At 54.1% G+C, this 24008-nt stretch overlaps 1 protein-coding gene across 10 annotated transcripts in view; it reads right to left on the bottom strand.

Moving 5' to 3' along the window:
* Positions 1-230: 230 nt before the first annotated feature.
* ZC3H4 (zinc finger CCCH-type containing 4) overlaps positions 231-24008 on the bottom strand; it is a 43363-nt gene continuing 19585 nt past the window's right edge. For 8 of the 10 annotated variants that reach the window (XM_049702865.1, XM_033430647.2, XM_049702870.1 and 5 more), the window contains 10 exons: positions 22584-22738; positions 21810-21906; positions 21564-21703; positions 20906-21013; positions 19206-19317; positions 18313-18422; positions 9241-9605; positions 8672-9015; positions 5341-5592; positions 231-4110 (listed from right to left, as the gene is read on the bottom strand). In XM_049702865.1, coding sequence (XP_049558822.1) covers positions 2591-4110; positions 5341-5592; positions 8672-9015; positions 9241-9605; positions 18313-18422; positions 19206-19317; positions 20906-21013; positions 21564-21703; positions 21810-21906; positions 22584-22738 — 3203 coding nt within the window. In that variant the 3' untranslated portion in view covers positions 231-2590. The remainder of the gene's footprint in view (positions 4111-5340; positions 5593-8671; positions 9016-9240; positions 9606-18312; positions 18423-19205; positions 19318-20905; positions 21014-21563; positions 21704-21809; positions 21907-22583; positions 22739-24008) is intronic. The other 2 variants (XM_049702867.1, XM_049702874.1) reach the window with 2 other exon arrangements.

Consider the following 24008-nt stretch of genomic DNA (forward strand, 5'->3'; position numbering starts at 1 on the left):
CGAGACTGGCCCGGAGCCAGAGCTCAAGAACTGTGGAATGCAGTCGTCAGCTCGTCAGCCGCTAAGGGAAGCTGAAGCTGTTGGGAGGCACCATTCCCACAGTGTCATCATGAATGTCACCCTGGGACTGGTCACCCAGAAGAGACCCTGGTTTCAAGGTTTCACCCCCGCCCTGTCATTTCTGGGACAAGGGATGGTGGGGGCAGCACGGAGAAACAAGACCCACAGGCTTTTTAAAATAACTGCATCCTTTAATGGCAGTAATACAATTATTGGATTAAGAGACCACAGGAGAAAGGGCAGGTGACGTTTCTGGAAGACAGATATGGAGTACAAAAAGGGGTGGAATAGAGTCATGCGACGATCATTGTAAAAATACAGTACGTTATATACATATTTGCACCATCAACTTTCAACTCTGAAATAGTATTTACACTTTTGTTACAATCCTGGTTAGAGAACAATTTTTCTTTAAAAGCTCAGCCTGATGGCAAATGAAAATTTCAGGTGAATTCATAGTCCCATGAGGTTCTTAGGCTGAATATTCCAAGAGGTGGGTTCCAGCTTCTATTTCATCCACAGATTTCAGTTTTAAAAAAGTATTTAATTTTGCTTTTATAAAAAAAATTCTCAAAGGAGGGAAAAAAAAAACCCAACCACAGCCACACTGTGTATTCTTTCTTATTTTACAAACACTACGGGCTGCAGCCCTCTGCTTCAAGGCCAACACTGGTGGCTGAAGAAAAATCTCACTGATGATTGTTTAAAACAAAACAAAAAGACACAAAGACAAACCAAACCAACCTGATCATGGCGCACTGCCTCTCCCGCCCTTGCTTCCGGCCCCAAACTCAAAGACTATTTCTCTTCTGGGGCAGGGCGTTTGGTATTGAACCCTCTTTAACCTCCTACCCCGAGGAGGTGGGAGGGGGAACCCTTTGGCTGGGACACCATGTTTCCTCATTATTAGTAAGAAAGAGTCAGGGCCCTTAAGCGAGGTGGTTGAGACGGTGGGATGAGGAGGAAAAAGGCAGGAGACGGCCGGCCAGTAGCGGCACACAGGCGGGAGGGAGCCCCGGCCGCACAAGCCTCGCCGGTTCCCCTCAGGCCACGTCCACGGGGTAGGCCTTCTCTGGGGCTCTGTGGACAGGATGGGACCTCAGCCAGGGTCTTGGGGGAGGTCGGGCGGAGCCCGGGCAGGCATCTATGCTCCCTTCCCGGCTCAGCCGGATGAGGAGAGCAGGATACAGGCTTTGGGTCCCATGGCCCCTGCCCACAGTGGGGGTCCCAGTCCCTCTCCTGGAGAGGGCCCAGTAGCCCACACCCTGCCCTGGCTAGTCTCCCACCGTGTCCTCAGGCCCCCTCCCGGAAGTATCCACAAATCCAACTCTGTACACGCCTCGAACCCATGCACCTGTCAGCTTGGAAGAAAACCAAACACACCAAAACCACGGGCCCTAAAAATATGGTGCAAGGAGATGTGAAGAAAGCGGAGAAAGCAAAAACACTTTGCCGAGAACCACCCAGGGATCCCTCTGTCAGGAGCCTGATGGCGTGGCCGTGCCATGGATCCTTGAGCTGTCCCCAGAGGGCCGGGGCCGGCTCACTGGGCACTTTGCCTTCTGAGCCCAGGACAGAGCCCAGCACGAGGGGGAAAGGCACGGCTGGGACACGACAGGACGGGACGGGCTAAGCTGATGGAAAGCGCGTGCTCTGCCTCTCGCAGGCAGCTCCTGGCCACACCAGCCTTGCCGACTCCAGGTCCATTTCTCACCCGGAGTCTCCTGTCGCAGGCTGGAGGGCGCCGGTTTGCTCTGGGATGAACTCTGGACGGAGGATGGCAGGGAGGCCGGTGTGTGAATCCAGATGAGAGAGCAGTAGAAAAGGACTTTGTTTCTCCCGGCCCAGGCAGCTTCCGAAGGCTCTTTCTCTTTTCCTTCTGTCTTGACACTTTCTCACTTCCGCTGGCCCCTGAAGCGGGTCATCATGGCCTGCACACTGCAGAGGAGACGCAGAAATGCCTAGACCTGCTTCCATGCGGGTCCTTCCCACCATCTCGGCTCCGTCTCTTCTTGCTCATGCACCACAGGGTGAGCAGTGCTCAGTGCCTTCTCGACGCCTGCTGTTCCCTTTGTCCTGGGGGTGGGGGGGGGGTAGGATAGGGGGAGGGGCCAAGCTCTGCCCAGAAAACCCACCAGACCCCCAGCCACCAAACTGGGGCCCCAGCCTTTAAGAAGTCCCTGAAAATCAGGCCTGGCCAGGCCAGGCGGAGTGCCAGCTGGGGCTGAGGCCCAGGGGACTCGCAAATGTACACATGCACATGTAGGTTTTCTTGGCGGGAGCCTAGGAGCCCCGCAGCACTGACCAGAAGTTAAAGATAGTTATATACAATTTATATGTTCCAAAGAAAGTACTACTTTAAAAAAAAAAGAAGGGGGGGGGAAAGAAAAGAAAAAAGAATAGGAAAAAAGAAAAGAAAGAACACCCAGACCCCCTCCCCCCTCCCCCCAAGTCCCCAACTCTGGTTGCTGCCCTTAAATATTGCCCTGGGAAGGGTGGGGTGCAGGGAGCGCTCGACTCCGGCTTAACACTACTGGCAAAAGGGGGAGGCAGTGGGGTCAAAGCCTTTAAAAACATCTTTCAGGGACCCAGCGTCCTGCTCACCCTCTTGGGCCGGGCTGTTGCCAGCAAATGGGCTTCCGGAGCCCGTCTTGGGTGCCTGTTTCACGGTCCCGAAGAGGGTGGGCACCGGGAGGTTGTGCACGCCGGGCTGGGGCGGGACGCCCTCTGCTGGCGGGGCGCCCGTGGCGGCGGCGGGGGCCGCAGCGGCCTTGGGCCGGGGCCGGTTATAACTGTTGTACCTGTCTGTGGCCGTGACTGCGGCCCCATCTGCCCCAGACTTCCCCGATTCAGGCTGTTCCAGGGCGGACTTGCGGACAAATGGGGGCTCCTTGGCCTTGGTGGCGGAGGTCTTGCCGTTGCCCTCAGGGCCCTTGGGCTGGGTGCCTGCATCAGCGGCCGGCTCTGCAGCTTTGCCACCCGTGTTGGGAGTCCTGGGGTCGTAGAGGCTGATGCCGCTCAGCACGCTGCTCTGCCCGCTCCCGCTGCCCTGGCCCAGGCCGCCGGCTGCCAGCACGCGGGGGTCATAGGGGGCGGTGGCTGGCGGGGAGGACTCCCCGCTGGGGCTGGCAGCTGGAGAGGGCGCTTCGGTGGGGCCAGGCTTGGCTGCCCGGGAGGAGGCAGCAGAGTCTGCTGGTTTCTGCAGCCGGGGGTCGGTGGGTGTCTTCCGCACTCGAGGGTCACTGGGCTTGTCACCGGGGCCAGGGGCCGCCGAGGGGCCAGTGGCATTGACAGTCTTGAGGATGCGAGAGAGGAGCTCAAAGTCAGGCAGGCTAGAGCCAGATGTGCTGGGATCTGTAGAGGTGCCTGGGCGCTGCCGGGGGTTGGGGGGGCCCGAGGTGGTGGTGCGGTGCAGCCTGGGATCCAGGGCAGGCAGGGACTGCAGGGCCGCAGGGACGGGGGGCACTGCATCCTGCTTGGGGATGGGCAGGGGGATCAGGTCCTCAGGGTTCCAGAGCACAGTGCGGGCAAAGCTCGGCTTGCTCAGGGTCACATCCTTCTTGATGTGGCTGAACTGCTGCAGCTGCGAGCGCGGGTCCCGCAGTGGGTGCCCAGGGAGGGGGTCCAGGGGAATGTTCACAGCCTTCTCCCGAAGGGCCCGTTCCCCTTCCTCCTCTTCTGCAGGGGGTGGCCCAGACCCCTTGGAGCCACTGGGGCCTGCGGGGCTGGAATGAAGGCCGCCTTCGGGCTTGGGGGTAGACAGGGAGCGAGCCAGTCGAGGGTCAGAGGGTCCTGTGTCACCTGGGCCTGAACTGCTGGAAGCCTCGACGTGGCGGCTAAGTCTGGGGTCCCGGCTGAGGCGGGGGTCAGCCAGCCGCCCTCCCGTGGGGTGTCCCTTCTGGAGGCGGGGGTCCCCCAGCCCAGTGCTGCTCAGCTCCCCGACAGAAGCCTGGGGTCGGCTAGACGTCTGCTGCCTCAGGGTCTTCAGGATGGAGGTGACGCTGTTCCCACCCTCATCCTCATCACTTGAGTACCAGTTTCCAGTGTCACCTGAGAAAAAGCAGAAAGGAGCAGGGAGAGGGTGAGTGGCCACCACATCTGCCACCAGTCCTCTTTGGATCCCATGGCAGCCCACTCCCCTGCCTCTTACCTCTCAGAACCTCAGTTTCTCCTCTCTTACAACACCCCATCCCCAGCACAGGATGCCACGAAGAGCCAGTGAGCTCAGGCAGGCCAAGCACCGAGCTTGGCAGGTCTCTGGCTATCGTTTATGGACCTTTCCCCGTACAGGCACCATTCTAAGTACTTTGTCTTATTTGTCACAAACACCCAGGATATAGCGTTATCATCACGCCCATTTGACAGATAAGAAAAACAGAGGCACAGACAGTGCCATAAGATAGGGGACGGAGCCAGGGTTGAGCTCAGACTCCGAGTCCAGGGCTCTGCCGCCACCTCCTCACCTCCTGGGCAGGTTCAGGCCCCAGCACGGCAGGCCTGGCTCTGAGTGCCTGTGAGCAGCTACTGCTGCCTTGGCTCTCACTGCGCTTGGGGCTCACAGACACGTGCCTCCCAGGCCCCTCAAAACGTTTCCGCGACCCAGGGCAGGGCAGTCACCAGCTGATAAGAGGCGGGGCCAGGTGGGCAGACTCAGAAGCTAGCCCATGTCCAACTTTCTAGGCAGGTGCAACCGGAGCCCCTAGGGGAGGGGGCTGTCCCCTGTTCTCACTGTCCCACTTGCTCCTCGGCTCTGGTCAGGGCCACCCATGGCCTCTGGCTTCAGGTTCTACATACCGTTTCTGTCCGCCCCCTTTCACCCTGGGGTGGATACCATCAGGTCACTGCACAGCACCTGAGACTTGGCAGCTGTGCCTGTGATCATTACTAGTTTATGTCGATGACTAGCTCTCATCTGTTGGCTTCCCGAGAACATGATCTGGGAAAGGGGGATTGAGAATCTCCCTACAGCCTCCTCTGTAAGGGTGCAGGGGGTGAACCCTATTGCCTGCTGTCTCCTCCAGGGACCAGCCCACCTCCCTCCTCAATGGGATCAGGGTTTCTCCCGAACCCCACGACACAGAAGGGCAGCCCCGACTTCTAATTTTCTCAGGGACATGCAGCAGCCCCAGCAGCTTCACAGCCCTGGGCAGGGGTCCTCCCCGGCCACAGGTCCCTTTCTGACACAAAACCCGACCTAGGTGCTCCCCACCTCTGCCCTGCACGGCGGCCCGGGGGGCTGCGCCCGTCAGGGAAGCCCCTGCCCCTGGGGAGGACACATGCCTTCCTCACTCTCCCGGTCCTGCTTGCTGCGCTCAGCCAGCCTCCTCGCTCTCTCCTCCTCCTCCTGCTGCTTCTGCTGGATCCTCAGGTACAGGGCCCTCTGGGCCGAGGGCAGGAAGTCGGGGACACCGGCGCCCGGCTTCGGCCGGCCTGGGGGCCCTCCCTCAGGGAAGCTGTCAGGCTCCAGAGGGTGCTCGGGGAAGAGGTGCTCCCCAGGCTCCCCCGGCAGCTCTTCGTAGTGCCCGTAGTCCTCTGTGGCAGGGAAGAACCGAGGGTTCATGTCGGGAAGGGCCTCACAGCACCAACTCCGACCCACCCGTGCCCTTAACTGGAAAACCACCCCCTGATGGCGATGGGTGAGAATGTGTAGCCCGTCCCTTCCTACCCTCCCCAAGAGGGGCCCCACGGAAAGCCCAGCAGCGGAGGACGGAGCAGCCAATGGGGGGCAGGGAGGGTCCCACCTAGGATGCAGCCACTGAGAATGGGGTTCACGGTGAGGTTTAGTGACATGGGCAAATGCTCATGAGGTGAAAACAGGACAGAACATCGTACGGATGTTTGTAAAACACAAAGAAAAGGCTTTGAAAAGACAGACAGAAAACAGTCCCTCTGGGGATGAGAACAGGAGAGAGGGGCTGCGGGATCTTTCACTTTTTACTCCACACATTTCTGATCTGTCTTAATTACTCTTGATGAGCATTAATTTTATGATTTCTTTAAATAAATAAATAAATAATCAATAAAGAAAAACACACCCTAATCTCTCAGTAAGCTCAGAATATGACTTCAACCATGGTAAACAAAGACTAGTAAAGAAGAGAAGAAAATAGGGCTTCCCTGGTGGCGCAGTGGTTGAGAGCCCGCCTGCCGATGCAGGGGACACGGGTTCGTGCCCCGGTCTGGGAAGATCCCACATGCCGCGGAGCGGCTGGGCCCGTGAGCCACGGCCGCTGAGCCTGCGCATCCGGAGCCTGTGCTCCGCAACGGGAGAGGCCACAACAGTGAGAGGCCCGCGTACCGTAAAAAAAAAAAAAAAAAGAAGAGAAGAAAATACACCACAATGTTGCTATGGCTACATGTCCACCCAGAGGCTGACGGGTGATTCCTCCTCCCTTTATGGGTTCCTAACTCCACAAACGTTTATGAGCGTGCTGCTGCATTTAAAGGGACTGGGTGTGGGGGTGTTTCTCCCATACAGCATCTAGGAAGCACAAGGCGGAAGGGCTTGCCTTCATTCTCGAAGGGCGGGCAGGCGCCCGGCATTAGCCACCTCCCTTCACAAATGCTACCCAAGTCAGAGCCAAAGATGAGGGGAACACCGTGGGCAGATCTTCAACGACACGCCTGGAGACTTGTGTGTGTGCGCGCGCACGTTCTGCAAGGTTGAAATATCCCCTATCTGCACCGTGTGATGTGGCTCCCCTACTGAGCAGCCAAAACGTGGCCAGCACTACCAAGAAAGTGCATCTGTAACTTAAAGGAAACTTCCAGGATTAAAGTGATTAAATATGCAAATATGTCATACACAAAGTGTATAAAGCAAAAAGTGAAAGGTCACTTTCTTCTAGCCCCTGAACTTCATAACATGTGAACTTGATGGGCGAGTCTGCTCTGAGCCACACCCTGGCTCGGAGCTGGGGACACTCCTCAAACAACAGTCCCACCCAGTCCCCCTTGCACGGAATTCAAGAGTGAATTACTTGACGGTTCTGCTATTTTCAATATATTAAAAACAACTGAATAGTACTAAAAAGGTAGATTTCATGATATGGGCATTAGAGTGAATTACTCCAGAGATACCAACTGTTATCAGCTCGACAGACTTTCGGGTTTTCTTCCCCACCCAGACCTTTTCCATGCACGTTTCATACAGGTTGTTTAAAGGGGGAGGAAGCCCCCTCAGGTCGCCTGCTTTTCTCACTTGAGAACAAGCACTCACCTGGCTCCCTGCCCCAAACACCTGCTCTCATGCCTTTGAACACTATTGAGATGCCAAAGACTCTCACACTGACCTCCAGCCTGGTCAGCTTCCTGACGTCTGCATGGCTGTCAAACAGGCACCTCGTGCTTAATGTGGCCAAAGCAGAAGTGCTGCCCTGCCCCAACCTGGCTCGGCATGAACACCCAGAGCGCATGAACACCTCTGCCCCGCAGCTGGCACCCCCACCCGCCCCTGCCACCCTGTCACGTTGGCCCTATGGCTGCACCTCTAAACCTAGCCCTGCTGCTCCCTGTCCTCTCCCGGCTGCCACCCACCTCACCTCTGCCCAGGGCGACTCAAGGGCAGCCCACATGCTTCCAAGATTCCCCTCCGGCCCCTACTAGCATCCATCGCCCTTGTGTTCCTCCACTATCCCCGTCACTCTTCCACCGAGTCCACCTCACCATGGCCCGCAGGGTCCTGTGTGCTGGGACTTCTCTCTCTCCCCTGTCCTCCCTTTCCAAGCCACACGGACACCTTTGTTTTGCACAAACAAGGTGACTGGCTGAGGCCTCCGTACCTGCTGCAGCTGCCACCTAAGCCAAGCCCACGACTCCCTCCCCGCCTTCACCTCTCAGACAGGCCTCTGCTGGCTGTGACGCACCCAGCAGGCCCGGCCTCCACCCGTCACCCTCACACGGTGCCCCATTTCACCGCCAGCAATGACCAATGCCGAAACGAGCTGACGACCTTGTTTACACATTTCCTGTCGGTTTCCCTCCACTCAAATGCAGTTAAGGCAAGGACTACGTGCTTTGCTTGCTCTGACCCCACGCCTAGAAGCACGCCTGGCCCCTGGCAGCAATGACACATCTCATCCTTCTGAGGGCTGCACACCGCCTCCTACTGATGCGGCACTGTCATCCAAGCACCCAACTGTCGGACGTTTAGTTTGTTACCAACACATGTTCTCGTTTTGTAAGAAAGGAAGGAAAGGAGGAAGGAAGATGGTCAGTTGTGGGGACAGAACAAGCAGAGTCGCAAGGCAGCTCCAAGCCAAGAACCACCCCAGAAGGAGGCCGCTTTGGTTGAGGGCACCTCAGCCTTGAAGTTCAACACCATTCCACACCCATCCCTCTAACTTCCCAAGCTCCCACTCCACACACACCAAGCAAAACTTACAGAAATTAAATAAGTTATAGTGATGGTAATCATAACACTCCTCCTAGACTCAACAGGGTAGTGAATCCCACGTCACTGAGAACGTTCAACCACTCACGGGACAGAGATGGAGTTGGATTCATGTTTTCAAAGACTCAGACCAAGGAAGAAAAACCAAATCTTCCTGACTACATTCCACTGTGCAGACCCCAGCAGCCCCGGCTGGCCCCCACCCTGAGCCCTGCATACCTGCGTCCCCAATGAGTCCTGGCTCCATCTCCATGCCCTCTTGCTGCTGGTAAAAGTTTTCATAGAAGTTCTGGGCTGGTGGGATGGGGGGCATCATTCCAGAATGTGGGGAGTCTCCAGGACCATAGGGCATCATTGGAGGGCCGCCAGGTCCCATGGGCGGGCCAGGATTCATGCCAGGGCCCATTGGCATGTCAGGGTGCATGTCCGGATGCATGTCAGGGTGCATGTCCGGGTGCATGTCGGGATGCATGTCAGGATGCATCGGGGCCCCCATCGGCCCCGGGGGTCCCATGTTGGGCCCGGGGCCCATCGGTCCTGGGGGTCCTCCGGGTCCAGGGAACCTGGAAGGAGAAAATGGTGCCCGTGAGCAGGGCTGCAGAGGAAGGGTGGCAGCCACATCCCTGAGGAGACACATCCCTGAGCTCATGGTTGAGCAACAGAGGGCTCCAGACCAGGCCACTGAGGGCTTTGGAGAGAGGCAGGATGCTGGCCTGGTTAGGTTCCAGGCCACAGGGCCCTGGCACAGAGGAGCCTGGCTGAGCCCAGAAAAGCCCCCAGGCACTCACCTCACACCCAGTTTCTCAGCCAGCTGTCCTGTGGGCCGCACCACGATCTCAAACAAGGAGGGGATCTTCTTGTTGTACATGTCCTGCTGCTGCTGCAGCTGCTGTGGGGACAGCGGCTCATGCACGGGCATGGGCAGCTGAGGGGGGCCGGGGGGCGGGGGCGGGGGCGGGGGCGGGGGTGGGGGGCCACCCTGCATGGGCCGGCCATTCGGAGAGGTCGGGGCCGGAGGGCCAGGTGGGCGGGGCGGGGTGGGCAGGAGGCCCACGCCAGGGGGAGGTTTGGGCAGGGGGTTGATGCCCTGCTTCTTCAGCTCCTCAACTTCCTTCTCATCCTCAGCGCCTGCCTCTGCGTCATCAGCCAACATCTGCGGGCCAGAAGGACAAAACAGTGAGAGTAAGGACAGGGGAGGAGGCGGGTTGGAATGCACTCCTCCAGGGCTGAGAGCTGAATTTGCTGAGGATAGCTCTTCAATATCCCAAGGCCCTTACAGCAGTGGTACCCAACGCCCAGGCCACGGACTGGTACTGGTCTGTGGCCTGTTAGGAACCGGGCCACACAGCAGGTGAGAGGCGGGCAAGCTAAGCAAAGCTTCGTCAGTATTTACAGCCGCTCCCCGTTGCTCGCGTTCCTGCCTGAGCTCGGCCTCCTGTCAGATCAGCGTGGGCATTAGATTCACACAGGAGCACGAACCCTACTGTGAACCGCGCATGCGAGGGATCTAGCTTGCGTGCTCCTCATGAGACTCTAACGCCTGGTGATCTGAGGTGGAGCGGAGGCGGTGATGCCGGCGCTGGGGAGCGGCTGCAGATACAGATTATCATCAGCAGAGAGGTCTGACTGCAGAGACCATAATAAATCGGTTGTTTACAGACTCATATCAAAATCCTATCAATGCAAAAACAAACAAACAAAAACAACCCCTATCAGTGAGTGGCAAGTGACAATTAACCTGCATCTTACGGAGCAGACTGGACATAAGCAACACACTTTGGGTGTCACTGTCTCCCATCACCCCCAGATGGGACCATCTAGTTGCAGGAAAACAAGCTCAGGGCTCTAACTGATTCTGCATTACGGTGAGTTGTATAATTATTTCATTATATATTACAATGTAATAATAACAGAAATAAAGTGCACAATAAATGCAACGCGCTTGAATCACCCTGAAACCATCCCCCATCCCCAACCGGGTCTGTGGAAAAACTGCCTTCCACAACACCGGTCTCTGGTGTCTCTGGGGACTTCTGCCTTACAGCATAAGGCCAATGACCACAAAGCCTCTCTGGCACAAAAGTCATCGCCCCATACCACTGCCGCATCCCTTCTCGGTGAACAGCTGACAGGGGAGCCGTTCTTATTTGGCAGCAAAACACATGCAACGTACTATTTCACCATTTTCAAGTGGACAATTCAAGGACATTAAGTACATTTGCGATGCTGTATAACCACCATCTGTATCTAGTTCTAACACCACCGAAGAAGACGCCATACCCATTAAGCAGTCACTCCCCATGCCCTGCTCCCTCCCAGCCCCTGGCAACCACCAATCTACTTTCTGTCTCTGTGGATTTGCCTATTCTGGACATTTCACGGAAACGAAATCCCATAACATTGTGGCCTTTCGTGACCGGCTTCTTTCACTTGGCATGACATTTTCAAGGCTCACCCATGTTGTAGCTGTATCATCTATTTTATCTATTTTTTTAATCTATTTTTATCTATTTCATGGCTGATTAATAGTTCATTGTTCTGGGCTTCCCTGATGGTGCAGTTGTTAATCTGCCTGCCAATGCAGGGGACATGGGTTCAAGCCCTGGTCCAAGAAGATCCCACATGCCGCGGAGCAGCTAAGCCCGTGAGCCACAACTACTGAGCCTGCACTCTAGAGCCCTAGCACCACAACTGAGCCCTCACGCCTAGAGCCCGTGCTCCACAACAAAAGAAGCCACCGCAATGAGAAGCCCATGCACTACAACGAAGGGTAGCCCCTGCTAACCGCAACCAGAGAAAGCCCACGCGTAGCAACAAAGACCCAACGCAGCCAAAAATAAATAAAAATAAAATAAATTTATATATAAAAAAAGTTCATTGTTCTGTTTGAATTTTAAGGGCGCCTCACCGCACTTGTAATCAAAACCCAGTCACTTACGAGGACCCACAGGGCCTGACAGCAGGGCTGGGTGTCTGGGGAGGACTTCACAGCACCCTGGAAGCTTCATTTCCTTCTATGGTGTGCGGACTCCTCCACCCTAAGCACCCAGCTCTGTTTCAGTTCTGCGGACAGCTAAGCTCTTTCCCCAGCAGGGTCCTGGCCTGGACCAGGCCTCTCCCCAGGCATTCGTTTTCCCCTCCATTCTTAATGTATGGCTCCGTATCCCCCAATTGCTGGGGTCTCTTATTAAAGGTCAACTCAGAGTGACTGACCAGGTCTCCTGTATTTACTACTGGAACACCATCAGCTCCCTTGAAAGCACTGCCCAAGCTTTGTAAGATTTTACATTTAGCTGTATCTTTGTTTATTCCTGGCCCGACGACTACCAACTCCACAAGGGCAAGACCCGCAGGGCCCACCATAAGGCCTGTTACAGGGTAGATGGACAATTCCAAAGTCTGAATTCAAGCAGAACGTCTCACCAATTAGGATCCTGGGCAGAAGTTAACACTGCAGGCCTGCCTGCTTCTCTTGGAAGGCCAGCTTGCAATGTTGGCCTTTGGCTGGTGCCTGGGAACCTGGATTTAGAGAGGGTTCCCAGGATTCCCTGACTGCTAAGAGGGGCTCACTGTGTCCAAACCGTTTGCACAAACACCATGCTTTCTGCGGAACACCCCTTTTCCTTCTGGGAGTCTGGGATTTTGGTACATGCCAGGCAGAGGCTGCCCTCAATAAAAACCTTGGGCACTGACTGAGTCTCTACTGCACGCCCATGGTGGACAGCGTTCTACGCACTGTGTCACAACCTGAGGAGTTATACACGTCCCGTGTGACTCCAGGGGGCGAGGACTCCTGGAAGCTGGTGCCTGGTTTCAGCCTTTACCGCCTGCCTTTCCTCTGTGCATTCTGTTTGAGGGTCTCTGGGCTCCCTGCACATTCCCTCCACTGCCCTGATCCCAGTGTATAATCGGCGTCTACCTGATTTAACTCATTGGAGTTAAATCTCAGCCAGCTCGGCCCTGGGAGTCTCCCCAGCAAATTGTCCAACCTGGGCCCAGGTGGCCTTGGGGACCTCGGCACACATGCCTTAGTGGACCCTAAAGGGGGCTCTGAGACGCCCCGGCGCCTCAGCCTCAGCGCTGCTCAAGACAACCCCTCCTCTTGCTCCCCGCCCAGGGACAGTGGTGGCGGCGTGGGTGGCGGAGGCAGGACTTCCCAGCGGGTGTCAGGCAGTTCCCAGCTTTTCTCTCTCCTAACCATCAGCAACAGTATGTGGACCCAGGGACACAGGGTCCAAGAAGAATTTGGCTTCAAAGGGAACGGAAAACTTGGAAGTCTGATCAGTGGAAAACATCTGTTCCCTTAGAGCCCTGCTACTCAAGGTGTGGTTTGTCTGTGGACCAGCAGCACAGGGGGACCCGCTGAACTAGGACCACATTTCACACGTGTCCACCGCAGTGTGGGAAACGCTGCCCGAGACTAGCTGTGCTGAGAGAGCCCCGCACCTCGTGGTGTCTTTTAGCACTGCTCTCGGGAGCGGCGGAGGGGCCGCAGCCACAGAGGCAGCCCTGACTGCTCTACTGCCCCACGTTCCGCCCGCTTCCTTTCCAGCCAGCTGGCCCCTTTTGGTCCCTCAACCGTGTTGTAGCTGTTGCTCGCACTGTGACCCCAGCCCAGCACATGCCTCCCTCGCCCCTCCTTCCTGCCTGTTATTCACCTGGGGCCAGCGAGTGTCACCTCCTCACTGAGCCTCCCCCCCATGGCAGCCTGTTTGAGGGTCTCTGGGCTCCCTGCACATTCCCTCCACTGCCCCGATCCCAGTGTGTAATCGGCGTCTGCCTGATGACTGGATCCTGTCTCCTCACCACTGCGTCCCCGGTGCCCGGAACAGTGCCTGCTACAAAGCAGGCGTGACCACACATTTGTTAAATAAATGAGCAAAGAAAACAGATAAGCGCACCTTCCCCTGCATTCCCTGGGCTCCAGAGGGTGGGGCACAGGGGACTAAAGGAGTTAAGGCTTTGACGGGCCTACTCGGTTGCTTGGTGCTCCTCTGGGTTTGCCTCCCAGCTCCGCTGCCCCCCCACCTCCCCACCTTCGGCTGGGGCTCCCACACCACCTCTCTGGCCAGAGCTACGGGTACCATCTCCATCTGGCCGCACCTCATTCCATGCACCTCCTGCTCCTCCGCAGGCCACTAGCTGGGCTGTGAGGGGGGGACCCCGCACCCCTCCCTTCTCTTATCCCCACCCCCAAACTCCACCCAGGAGCTGCTGCCCAGCTCAGCCCCGCCCTCCGGACCGGGCCCCACCTTCTCTGAGATGGACCCTGCCCCAGCCTCTCTGCACTCACTCCCCCTCGGGCAGAGCAGCCTCCAGTCACAGAGCCAAAGCCCTGCACTGCCAGCTCCTCTCAATGGAATGCCCTCAGGTGTAGGCAAAACCTAAGGAGGACGTTATACCTCATTAAACAGGAACAAACTTGACCACAACTTCCTCCCCACCCAGGGAGGGGATGCCGTGGTCCAGACACCAAATGCGCCACACTCCCCTCGCCCCCGAGACTAGGGTCACACATCTCTGTACCTCTCAGCACTCGGGAACACCCAGCCAATGGCCCCTGTGCGGGGGACAGAGGCTGAGGTGATCCTTCCACTGCCATCCCTGGCCCGGCACGGTGCTCAGCACACTGGGCCAGGCAATGAACTCAATGACCAAACGAACTGAAGCACTGGCCCACAGGACAGCCCCTACAAGCGTATCGCTGGTCCCCAGGCAAGGCGGGCACCCTCTCTCTCACACTCACCTCCCTGGGTCCCATCACTTCTGCTTCCCCACTGTGCCCCACAATTGGGGCTTCCACACTCATTCCACACTGGGGAGAAATCTCACCTCACGGTGGGCTCCCACTCCAGGACTTCGCCCCCCCACCCCTCACGCAGACCCCACGACACCCCGACGAGGACTCCCGCGAGGGACACAGCCAGCTCCCTGCACTTATCTCTTTACCCGCCACCCACACTGGGCCGCAAGCGCTGCCTCAAAAGCAGGGGCTGAATCGCATCAGAGCCCAGAACACTGATGCGTAAGATACACAGGAGATGTCAACACCCCACCCCACCCTGAAAAGCTGAACCCAAACCATCCAGGCAGTCCTCCGGCACATCTATCCCTAGAGACACCCATGCGCCCCTTCCTGGGCCTCTCTGAAGCAAGGAGCTCCCTCACACCACACAACCAGGGCCTTGCTGGGTCCCACAACCTCCCCCGCCAGGACTGATTCTGAATGATTCCCGGGCTTCCAAAAGTCAAAGGCATCCTCTCAATGGAAAAGGACGGCCACACCTGCGGATACACATAGACATGTGGGCCAAGGTTCATGGGCCAAGGAAATAAGAAATAAGCTCATGTCCATTTGTTAAACATTCTAAGCTTTGGGAATTCCCTGGTGGTCCTGTGGTTAAGACTCTGGGCTTCCACTGCAGGGAGCGCGGGTTCAATTCCTGGTTGCGGAACTAAGATCCTACAGGCGAATTAAGATCCTGTACGGCACGGACAAAAAAAAAAAAAAAAAATCTAAGCTTTTGCCCCAAACTGATAACAAATCAAATGTTCTTCAACTGGTGACTAGATAAACAATCTCGGATCATCCACGCTGAGTGGAGTGCTACTCAAGAACAAACAGTGATGAACTATCAATACTTGCAACAATGTGGATGAATTTCAAACGCCTTATTCGGAATGAAAGACGGCAGATTCAGAAGGCTATTATAGGGCTTCCCTGGTGGACCAGCGGTTAAGAATCCGCCTGCCAATGCAGGGGAACTGGTCCGGGAAGATCCCACATGCCGCAGAGCAACTAAGCCCGTGCGCCACAACTACTGAGCCTGCACTCTAGAGCCCACGAGCCACAACTACTGAAGCTCACATGCCACAACTACTGAAGCCCGCGCACCTAGAGCCTGTGCTCACAACAAAAGAAGTCACCGCAATGAGAAGCCTGCGCACCACAACGAAGAGTAGCCCCCACTCGCCACAACTAGAGAAAGCCCACGCACAGCAACAAAGACCCAACAAAGTGAACAAATAAATTTTAAAAATAAATTTATAAAAAAACAAAAGGCTACATAAACTGCACACACGTTTAGAAGCTACCTACCATATATCTATTTATATGACTTTCTTGAAAAGGCAAACTACAGGGACAGAAAACAGATCAGTGGTTTCCAAGGTCTGGAAATGGGAGAGGCACTGCTTACAAAAGGGGAGGGGTTCTGGGGGTGAAAGAATGAATTTCCTCTACCTAGACTGTGAGGTGGTCACATGACTCTCTGTGTTTGTCAAAATTCACAGAACTAGGGAAAATTCCCTGGCTGTCCAGTGGTTAAGAGCTCTGCGCTTCCACTGCAGGGCGCATGGGTTCGATCCCTGGTTGGGGAACTAAGATCCCGCATGATGCCCAGCGCAGCCAAAAAAAAAATTAACAGAACTAAACAGGGACACTTTTTTTTTTTAGACTGGATACAAACTATACCTTGACAAACCTGACTATAAAACAGTATATGTATAAAACGGTAACTGAAGGATTTAATGGTAAAGAACCATAATGTACGCAACTTATTTTCAAATGGATCAAGGAAAAAAAATAAACGAGAGCAAAGTGATAAAGCAAATGGGGCAAAATAATGCTGACAGAGGAATCTAGGTGGAGGGAATTCTTTGCCTTATTCTTGCCACTCACTCTCACGTTACAGTCACTGACAGCCCCAAAGGCAGGCACGTCTCAAACCTAGAGTGGATGGTTGGAAGCTGATGTATCTGGACAGACAGAAACATCACCAAGAAGCAAGAAAATAAAGCTGAAGAAAAGGGTGGAAGAGAGAGCACAGACATTTCAAGAGAGGATGACGAGGCCCTGTCCTAAGTGGCACCACAGCTTGGACCCAAGGGCTGCCCAGGAGCCTCAGGCCCCAGCCCTAGTTGATCAAGCTGCAACTCTGTCCAGGACAGAAGGAAATGGCTGACCCCACACGTTTATCAGGGTTACTCTGGGCCCATTGTAAAGGTTCAAGTTTTACTTTCTGACCACCCAAATTCGATTCTGGAATGGTTTTTCCAGGTTCAACACTCATTTTTAACCTACTAAGACTTGACTTTAGATAGGGGATGTTACTGATAATCTCAAAATGTTTGTGACCAGAAATGGAAACGTGCCACCTTGATTTGCTTTGAGTTTTTATTAGGGTGTCTAGAGCTGTGCTGTCTGATATAGTGGTCACTGGCCATGTGTGGCTACTGGGGTGCTATAAGCAGAAAATAAACACTAGATTCCTCAGACTTAGTACCAAAAAAACCCCCAAAATATCGTAATTATTTCATCATTTATTACCTGCTGAAGTGGTACTTTGGACATGGATATACTGGGTTAAATAAGATATACTGGTAGCACTAATTTCACCTCTTTTTACTTTTTTAATGTGGCTACTAAAAAATTTAAATTTGTGGCTCTGTGGTGTTCCTACTGGACAGCACTGGTCTAGAGAGCAAACTCTGAACCACCAGCAGGGGGCAGTCCTCAGTCAGAGATTGTTTAGTTCTTCAAATGAGAAATGAAACCGCCATGACTTTTCCCATTCCTTACCCTGTGAATGACTCACAGATTCTAGACAGCTACCAGTTACAAAACCCTATTCCTAGGATAACAGGCCAAAGGGCCTGGCAAAGATGAGAACTTTCTCCATGAATGCTCTCCCAATGAGGAGTGGACGTTCTCTTGCTTTGCTTGTGCAGGGCTTCCCCTCAACCCCTCAGGCAGCCCCGGCCCGCGTGGGTGGATTCCTAAACCTGGCTGAGGCACCGATTCTTTCAATTCTCAAAAAACAGCCAATCTCCTTAAACTTTCTGGGAACCAGAGAGAAGGCAGGAAAGCCTTCATGTGAAAGGACACGTGTTCTCGCACACATTCACCCAGTGATGGATGTCAGGAAATCAAGGACAGGAACCGGGGCCCCCAAAGTCCTCAGCCTGACTCCTCAGGGAGAACAACAGACATGAGGATGAGTTTCAAATGTCATTTGGCTGCTAAGGAAGCCCTGATACCTCACTGTTGAGGAAGTCTCCCCATCGTGAGAGCCTCCAATTGCCCCATACTTTTTCTACTATATAAAAGAACCCTTAAGACTTGGAAAGAAACGTTTGACCCTTCCATCAAAACAGAACCCATCCAGGGACTTCCCTGGTGGCACAGTGGTTAACAATCTGCCTGCCAATGCAGGGGACACGGGTTCAAGCCCTGGTCCGGGAAGATCCCACGTGCCGCGGAGCAACTAAGCCCGTGCACCACAACTACTGAGTCTGCGCTCTAGAGCCCAGGCACCACAACTACTGAAGCCCGCGTGCCTAGAGCCCGTGCTCCGCAAAAAAGAGAAGCCACCACAATGAGAAGCCAGCGCACTGCAACTAAGAGTAGCCCCTGCTCACCGCAACTAGAGAAAGCCCACGTGCAGCAATAAAGACCCAGCACAGCCAAAAATAAAAAATACAAATAACTTAAAAAATAATTCAAAAACAACACCCATCCGAAGTCTCACCTCCTCTTTGTATACCACGGGCTCTCTCTAAAGGACAGTTAAGAAATCACAAGGTATGTTTGGAGACACACCACGCAACATTCCTTTTAGGGAGCCGCCCCTCCAGGGAAAACCGTCCCGGCCGGAGAGAAGACACATGTGTGATCACCTCAATTCTCCCTGCAGAGAATACAGTCCCCATTTCCTCCTAAACATGGCCCAGCTCCAATCAACGCAACTGGGGATTCTGGTCCTGCACAGAGGCCAGACAGGCGGGCTGCAGTGCCAGGCCCGTGGCAGGCGTACCTCCTGGTCCCCATTAGCTACGGCTGCTGTCAGCCTGGACATTACCTTGTCCAAGAGCTCTCTGGTCTCCTCGGTCAAGGGGTCGTGAGAGAACATGCAGTCATCGCCGTTGATGCAGTTTCCGGTCGTGTGGTACAACTTACACGGAAAATCACGTTCACGGCAAGTTAAGGCAAATGCCTCACCTCATGAAACCCACCCAAGGACAGAATCCAAGCCCCTTTGTTTTAGAGACAAGGAAACTGAGGCCCAGAGAGGCGAAGTGACTGGCTCAGAGCTGCACAGCAGGTTGGTAGCTGACCCAAGATGAGACCCCGGTTCTCGACATCCCCACTCCGTAGTGCTTCCCGCCCCACCACGCTGGCCTTGAGGCTGTGTCCTCAGATCCTCACTCAACAGGAAGAGGGGAAAAGTTCAACGATTTGCCCATGGTTACACAGCCATTTGAAAAATCTCAGAAAGATAACAGGCAATGGTATAAGCCAGTCTCGAGAGTACACTTGACCCTTGAACAACATGGGGGTTAGGGGCGCCAACTCGGTCAAAAATCTGAGTATAATTTGTAATCCGTCCTCCATACCCTCAGTTCTGCATCTGTGGATCCAACCAACCACAGATCGTGTAGTACTGCAGTATTTACTACTGAAAACAAAACAATATCTGAGTGGACCTGCAGAGTTCAAACCCATGTTGTTCAAGGGTCAACTGTATATGTAAAGGGAACATATAACGTGTGTGCCTCCGTTTAGTCATCTGCAGACTAGGAAGAGCAGACCCATCACAGGGCAGATGTGAGGGTTAAGAGATGGATGCGCAAAGCTCTTGGCACAGTACTGGCACACAGAGCGAAAGTGTGGTGAAGATCAGCTGTTATTACCAATAAGGAGAAAAGGAGCTCTGCACCCTCAATCAGATCAAATGTGGGCACCAAAGGATATCATGCATATAGGGGCAGTTCTCGGCTCTGGCACAAAATCCGGTGATGTAAAACTTGCACAGTTCTCGCTTCTTTGGTAGCTCGATGTCGTGGCTAAAATTACAGTGGTCTCCCTGGAAGAGAAGCAGTGAAAAGGTAAGGTGTTTGCAAAAGGAAGTACTGCTCTGTCACTGCTGAAGCACACAGGGACCAACGACAGAAACCCCCACCCCGACCCCAGAAAGGGCAGGAGGCCCAGGAAAGGCAGACACAGAAATGCAGTTTCCCACCAACCTGAAACTTCTGCCAAAGTGTGTGGCCCTTTCTCTTGCCCTTGCCTCCCTCCCCCATGTCCTCAGTCCTCCCGGCTCCGTTCTGCTGCCTTTCACTGCTTCTTTCTAACTCTTCCTCCTCTTGCCTTCGCCTCTCTTACTCACTTACTGTTAACATGCTGCATAACTGCTAGTATCCAGTTTCATGCTTCTTCCTTTCTAACAGAACCCCAATTTCTAAGAGAACCCCAAACTCCCAAGGGAAGACAATACTGCCCTGATTTTTAAAAAAATCCCTTCACACAGTTTTCTTCCTCCTAGCCCTTGGATGTGATGCCTGGAGGCACAGCAGCCATTAAGCAACCATGAGGACAAAAGCCACACTCTTAAAGATGCCAGAATAAAAAGTAGGAAGGAACTTGGGTCCCCCATGGTGCCACTGACAACTGTACCAGCCCTGTAATGCCCCCACACCCCCGCCCCAGACCTTTTTTTTTTTTGGCCACACCACACGGCATGCAGCATCTTAGTTCACCAACCAGGGATCAAACCCATGCCAGCCGCAGTGGAAGTGCAGAGTCCTAATCACTGGACCACCAGGGAATTCCCAGACTATTCTGAGAGACAAACATCTATGTGTTTAAGCCAGTGGAGTTGAGTTTTCTGCTATTTGTAGTCAAATTGTACAATCCAAACAAAACAACATCCAGGTAAACTGAAAAGAGAAACTGTTCTTCTATACCCATCCCCCCATTCTCTTAGGAATAGCTACTGTTTTTTGTTTATATATATTTTAAGTTTCTAAAAATAATATGAATTGCAACTATAATAAGGACTATTTTACACACAAACACACTTTTGTTTAAAACACAGTAATATTTTTTCCTAAGACAGGTACACAGGTGCAGTACTCCCTGGGTACTTGCTTGCCAATATCTGCCTGCTGCCTGTATACCTGAATAAAAAGCTGCCTGGTTGAACTAACACTGGATTATACTCGTTTCCTTCAGAACTTTCAGGACATTGGCCCATCTTCTGGCATTATATGCTGCTGTGAAGGTCAAGGCTGACCTTGACCACCTTTTCTGTCTGGATGCCTTAATGATTCCCTCTCCAACACTGAAGTTCAGTAACTCAACCAGGATATGTTACACCTTTGCATGAGCATCAATTCTAACAAAACGTTTGAGGCCATATGGATTGGGTGAAAATTTTGGCCAAAAAAAATCCTCCCAAACCAAAAAAACCCAGATGTGTCACCAATCTTGTCCTGGCTCTTCAGTCACTCTGAGGAGTGAACTAAGTCTTCCAGGCCTTCCAGGCATCTCTCAGACAATCACTCCAAGCCCACCAGAACACTGCCCCCAGTGAGTGTGGCCTCCAGAACACTCCCAGAGGCCCATGTGTCCCTGCTCTGGGCACCCTGGTACTACTGGAACTGGCCCCTTACCCATGTGCACCGCCCTTCCACGAAGTATTTGCAGATGACTTTGCCTTTCTTATCGGACTGCTGGTGGGGCTTGTCATGGTCACCCCTCCGGTAGCTTCCACCACCGTCCTGTTAGGAACACAGAGTGTGACTATAAAGGGGAATGAAGAGGAAGGGTAGGGAGGGCCTGTGCAGGCCAGGTGGAGACGGGCTCTGAGGGAGGGAAAGTGAAACAGGCTAGCTGGCAGGGATGAGCACGCCCCCGTGTAACAGGAGTGCTGACCAGCAGCTTCCATCCAGCACCCAACTCTGTGGGGTCTGAGCCCCAGAGCGTGGAGTGTGGGCAGCTGCGGACTCGCGCGCCACACACCTGCGCGGGACTGCATTCATTCCAAGAAGAGGCGGCACGAGCCTCCCTGGAAAACTCTCCAGGGCTAACTCAGGGACTCAGAGAACAGGTGACTGCAGGTGCTACAAAGATATGCCTTTAAAAACAGAGGGTCTCACCAGCAGCGCAACCCCCATGAGAGATAATTAGTGCTGACAGGCCCTACGGGGAACGGCTGATGGGAGCAGGGGGACAAGACCAGCCTCGGAGGATAACTCATTAAAGAAAAAAACGAATTTCAAGAAGAAGCCTTGAGTAAAAACATCAGATCAGAATGAAGAGCCGACTTACGCCCATGTCCTCGTCGTAGAAGTCTTCGTCATCATTCATTCCACCCTTGTTCATCCCTCCTCGGCTGCCACCTCGACCACGGCCCCGGCCCATCCCTTTCCCTCGACCTCGGGAACCCCGGCCACGGCCTCGACTTAGCCCTGCAGAAGAGAGAAACGGCGTTAACCCAAGGTCTCCCTCCAGGACCCGAGGCCAGCAGCTGCCAGGAGGAGCCCCACAGACTGGCCCCTCGTGGCCCCCGCCCACCTCGTCCTCGGCCATCCTTGGACCGGCGGTACTGGTTCAGCTCCTTGGAATAGTCGTCATAGTCCTCATCTCCCATCGGCTCCTCACTTTCTCCATACTGGAATTCCGGAGGGAAGAGAAGCAGTAAAGTGTCATTTGGCGAACAATGAACAATGTCCTGAACTATATACTCCACCCCTTTCTGCCTTTTTGTACACTCGGGACAATGTCAAACTCAGAAAAGCAAGTGAGCAACCCAGTGACTCACACCTGTGCCCCCTCTTCACACGCCACAGCCTAAGCGGCGGCTGGTCGCAGTCTTCACTCTTAGGACTCCCAGCCCACTGGGCAGCTCCCAAGGGACAGCTGTGCAGCTAGAACAAGGGGCAGCGTGGCAAGGTCTCGGGCAGGGACAAAACAGTGAGCGTGGTAGTTCTCCTCACGTGCACACGCGTTTGTGTGTGTGTAGGAGGTAACTAAACAGGCAACTGACTGCGAAGGCATTAAATGCTTCGAGAGTACCCTCGGGAACCCTGTCTTCAGGGATGGGAACTAAGGCGCTCGCTGAGAGAGCAGTGAGATGAAGATGTTTTTGACAGCTCACCCTTTGGTACTTTTTCAATTCTGAACCACAGGAACGTTTTCTCTATTCCAAATAATAAATGAACATTTCTAAACACATAAACCTGCCATCTGATGCTTTCTTTCCACCTCAGTCTTACAGACCTAGTCTTGCAGCTCACCAGCCACCTGCCCCCACTCCCACCCCCCACCCCAAGCTGGAGAAAGCCTTACTTCCATGTCCTCTTCATAGAAGTCCTCTTCGTCCTCCGGGTGGTCTCCTCCCACGGAGCCTCTGCCTCTGCCTCGGCTGCCCCTGCCCATGCCTCGGCCTCGAGACCCTCCGCGGCTTCCACGGCCTCGGTAGCCCCTGCCACGGCCTCGGTTGCCTGCATGGTGATTCAGACAGTGAGTGTCTGAGCAAGCAGGACCCACCAGCAGAAGAGAAGTTGACCCACCAGCGGAAGAGAAGTTAACCCACTGACTGCCCAAGGTCAATCATTTCCTCCTCCTCCTCCTGTTCTAAGAAGCCTTCCCGGCTGCTCTAGGCTGATTCATGGTCCCTGGGCCCCTGGACAGGGGTAGCTGAGCACCGTGGACACACACCTGCTGTAGCACTCACTACACTACCCTGACTGAGGCGCTGTCTGACACAAAGGCACCAGTCACGTGTGGCTACTGAGTACCTGAAATGTGGCTGGCCAAGCTAAGAAATACTGTGAGTATAAAGTGCACACTGAATTTCAAAAACTTAATTAAAAAAGAGAGAGAGAGAGAATATAAAATGTCACATCTGTCTATTTTGATTATATATCGAAGTGAGATTTGGAATGTACTGATAAAATGTGTTGTTAAAATTAATTTCATGTTTCCTTTTAATGTGACCACTAGAAAATTTGTAGTTGAATGGTGGCTTGCATTATATTTCTATTGGACAAGCTAGTCCAGAATCTCCCCAAAGAGCAGGGCCTAGCTAGGGAGGAGTCTAAGAAAGACCGCCAGAAAGAAAGAATGACCAGTCACTCAAACAACAAGCTGGGCCTCAAGCAGGGCTAAGAACTGCTGGGCTGGAAAATTCTGGAAGCACTCTGGGGTTGGGAAATATCATTGGCAGGAGATGGTTCTAAGAGGCTGGGCTGGGTTGCTGGTGCTCTGCCCTCCCCCATCATCCTCCTAACTGCCGCAGGTTCAAGGTTCAGAGGTGTGGCAGTCCAGTGGCTGCAGTCACGCTTTGTCAGGTGATGGGAGATGGGAGGCTGGGGGAGGAGGCGCCAGTTGTCAGTTACCGTCCCCAGGGGTGAGAGCTGTCCCTTCTATATCTCTTCATAGCTGACCAGGAAGTGAATTTAAAAAACCCTTCAGGGACTTCCCTGGCGGTCCAGTGGTTAGGACTCGGCGCGGGGTGTGGCCAAAAAAAACCAAAAAACAAAAAACCACCACCACTACCATCTTGAGCCACAGCAGTCTTCTCCTTGCCTCACGCCAGTCTGGCTCCATCCCAACCACGGCTTCAGCACTGGACCCTCTTCTCACGTGGCAGAACTCTGGTCCCCTGTGCTTGGGATAGAGCTCCCTGCCTGTCTCCTTCTATGCTTATCTCAGCCCTGCATGACTGCACAACTCTTCTCCCAGACTTGACGCTCCATGAGCACATGGCCC

Source organism: Orcinus orca, chromosome 20 (assembly GCF_937001465.1).
Source record: "Orcinus orca chromosome 20, mOrcOrc1.1, whole genome shotgun sequence".
In the NCBI taxonomy this organism is placed as follows: Eukaryota; Metazoa; Chordata; class Mammalia; order Artiodactyla; family Delphinidae; genus Orcinus; species Orcinus orca.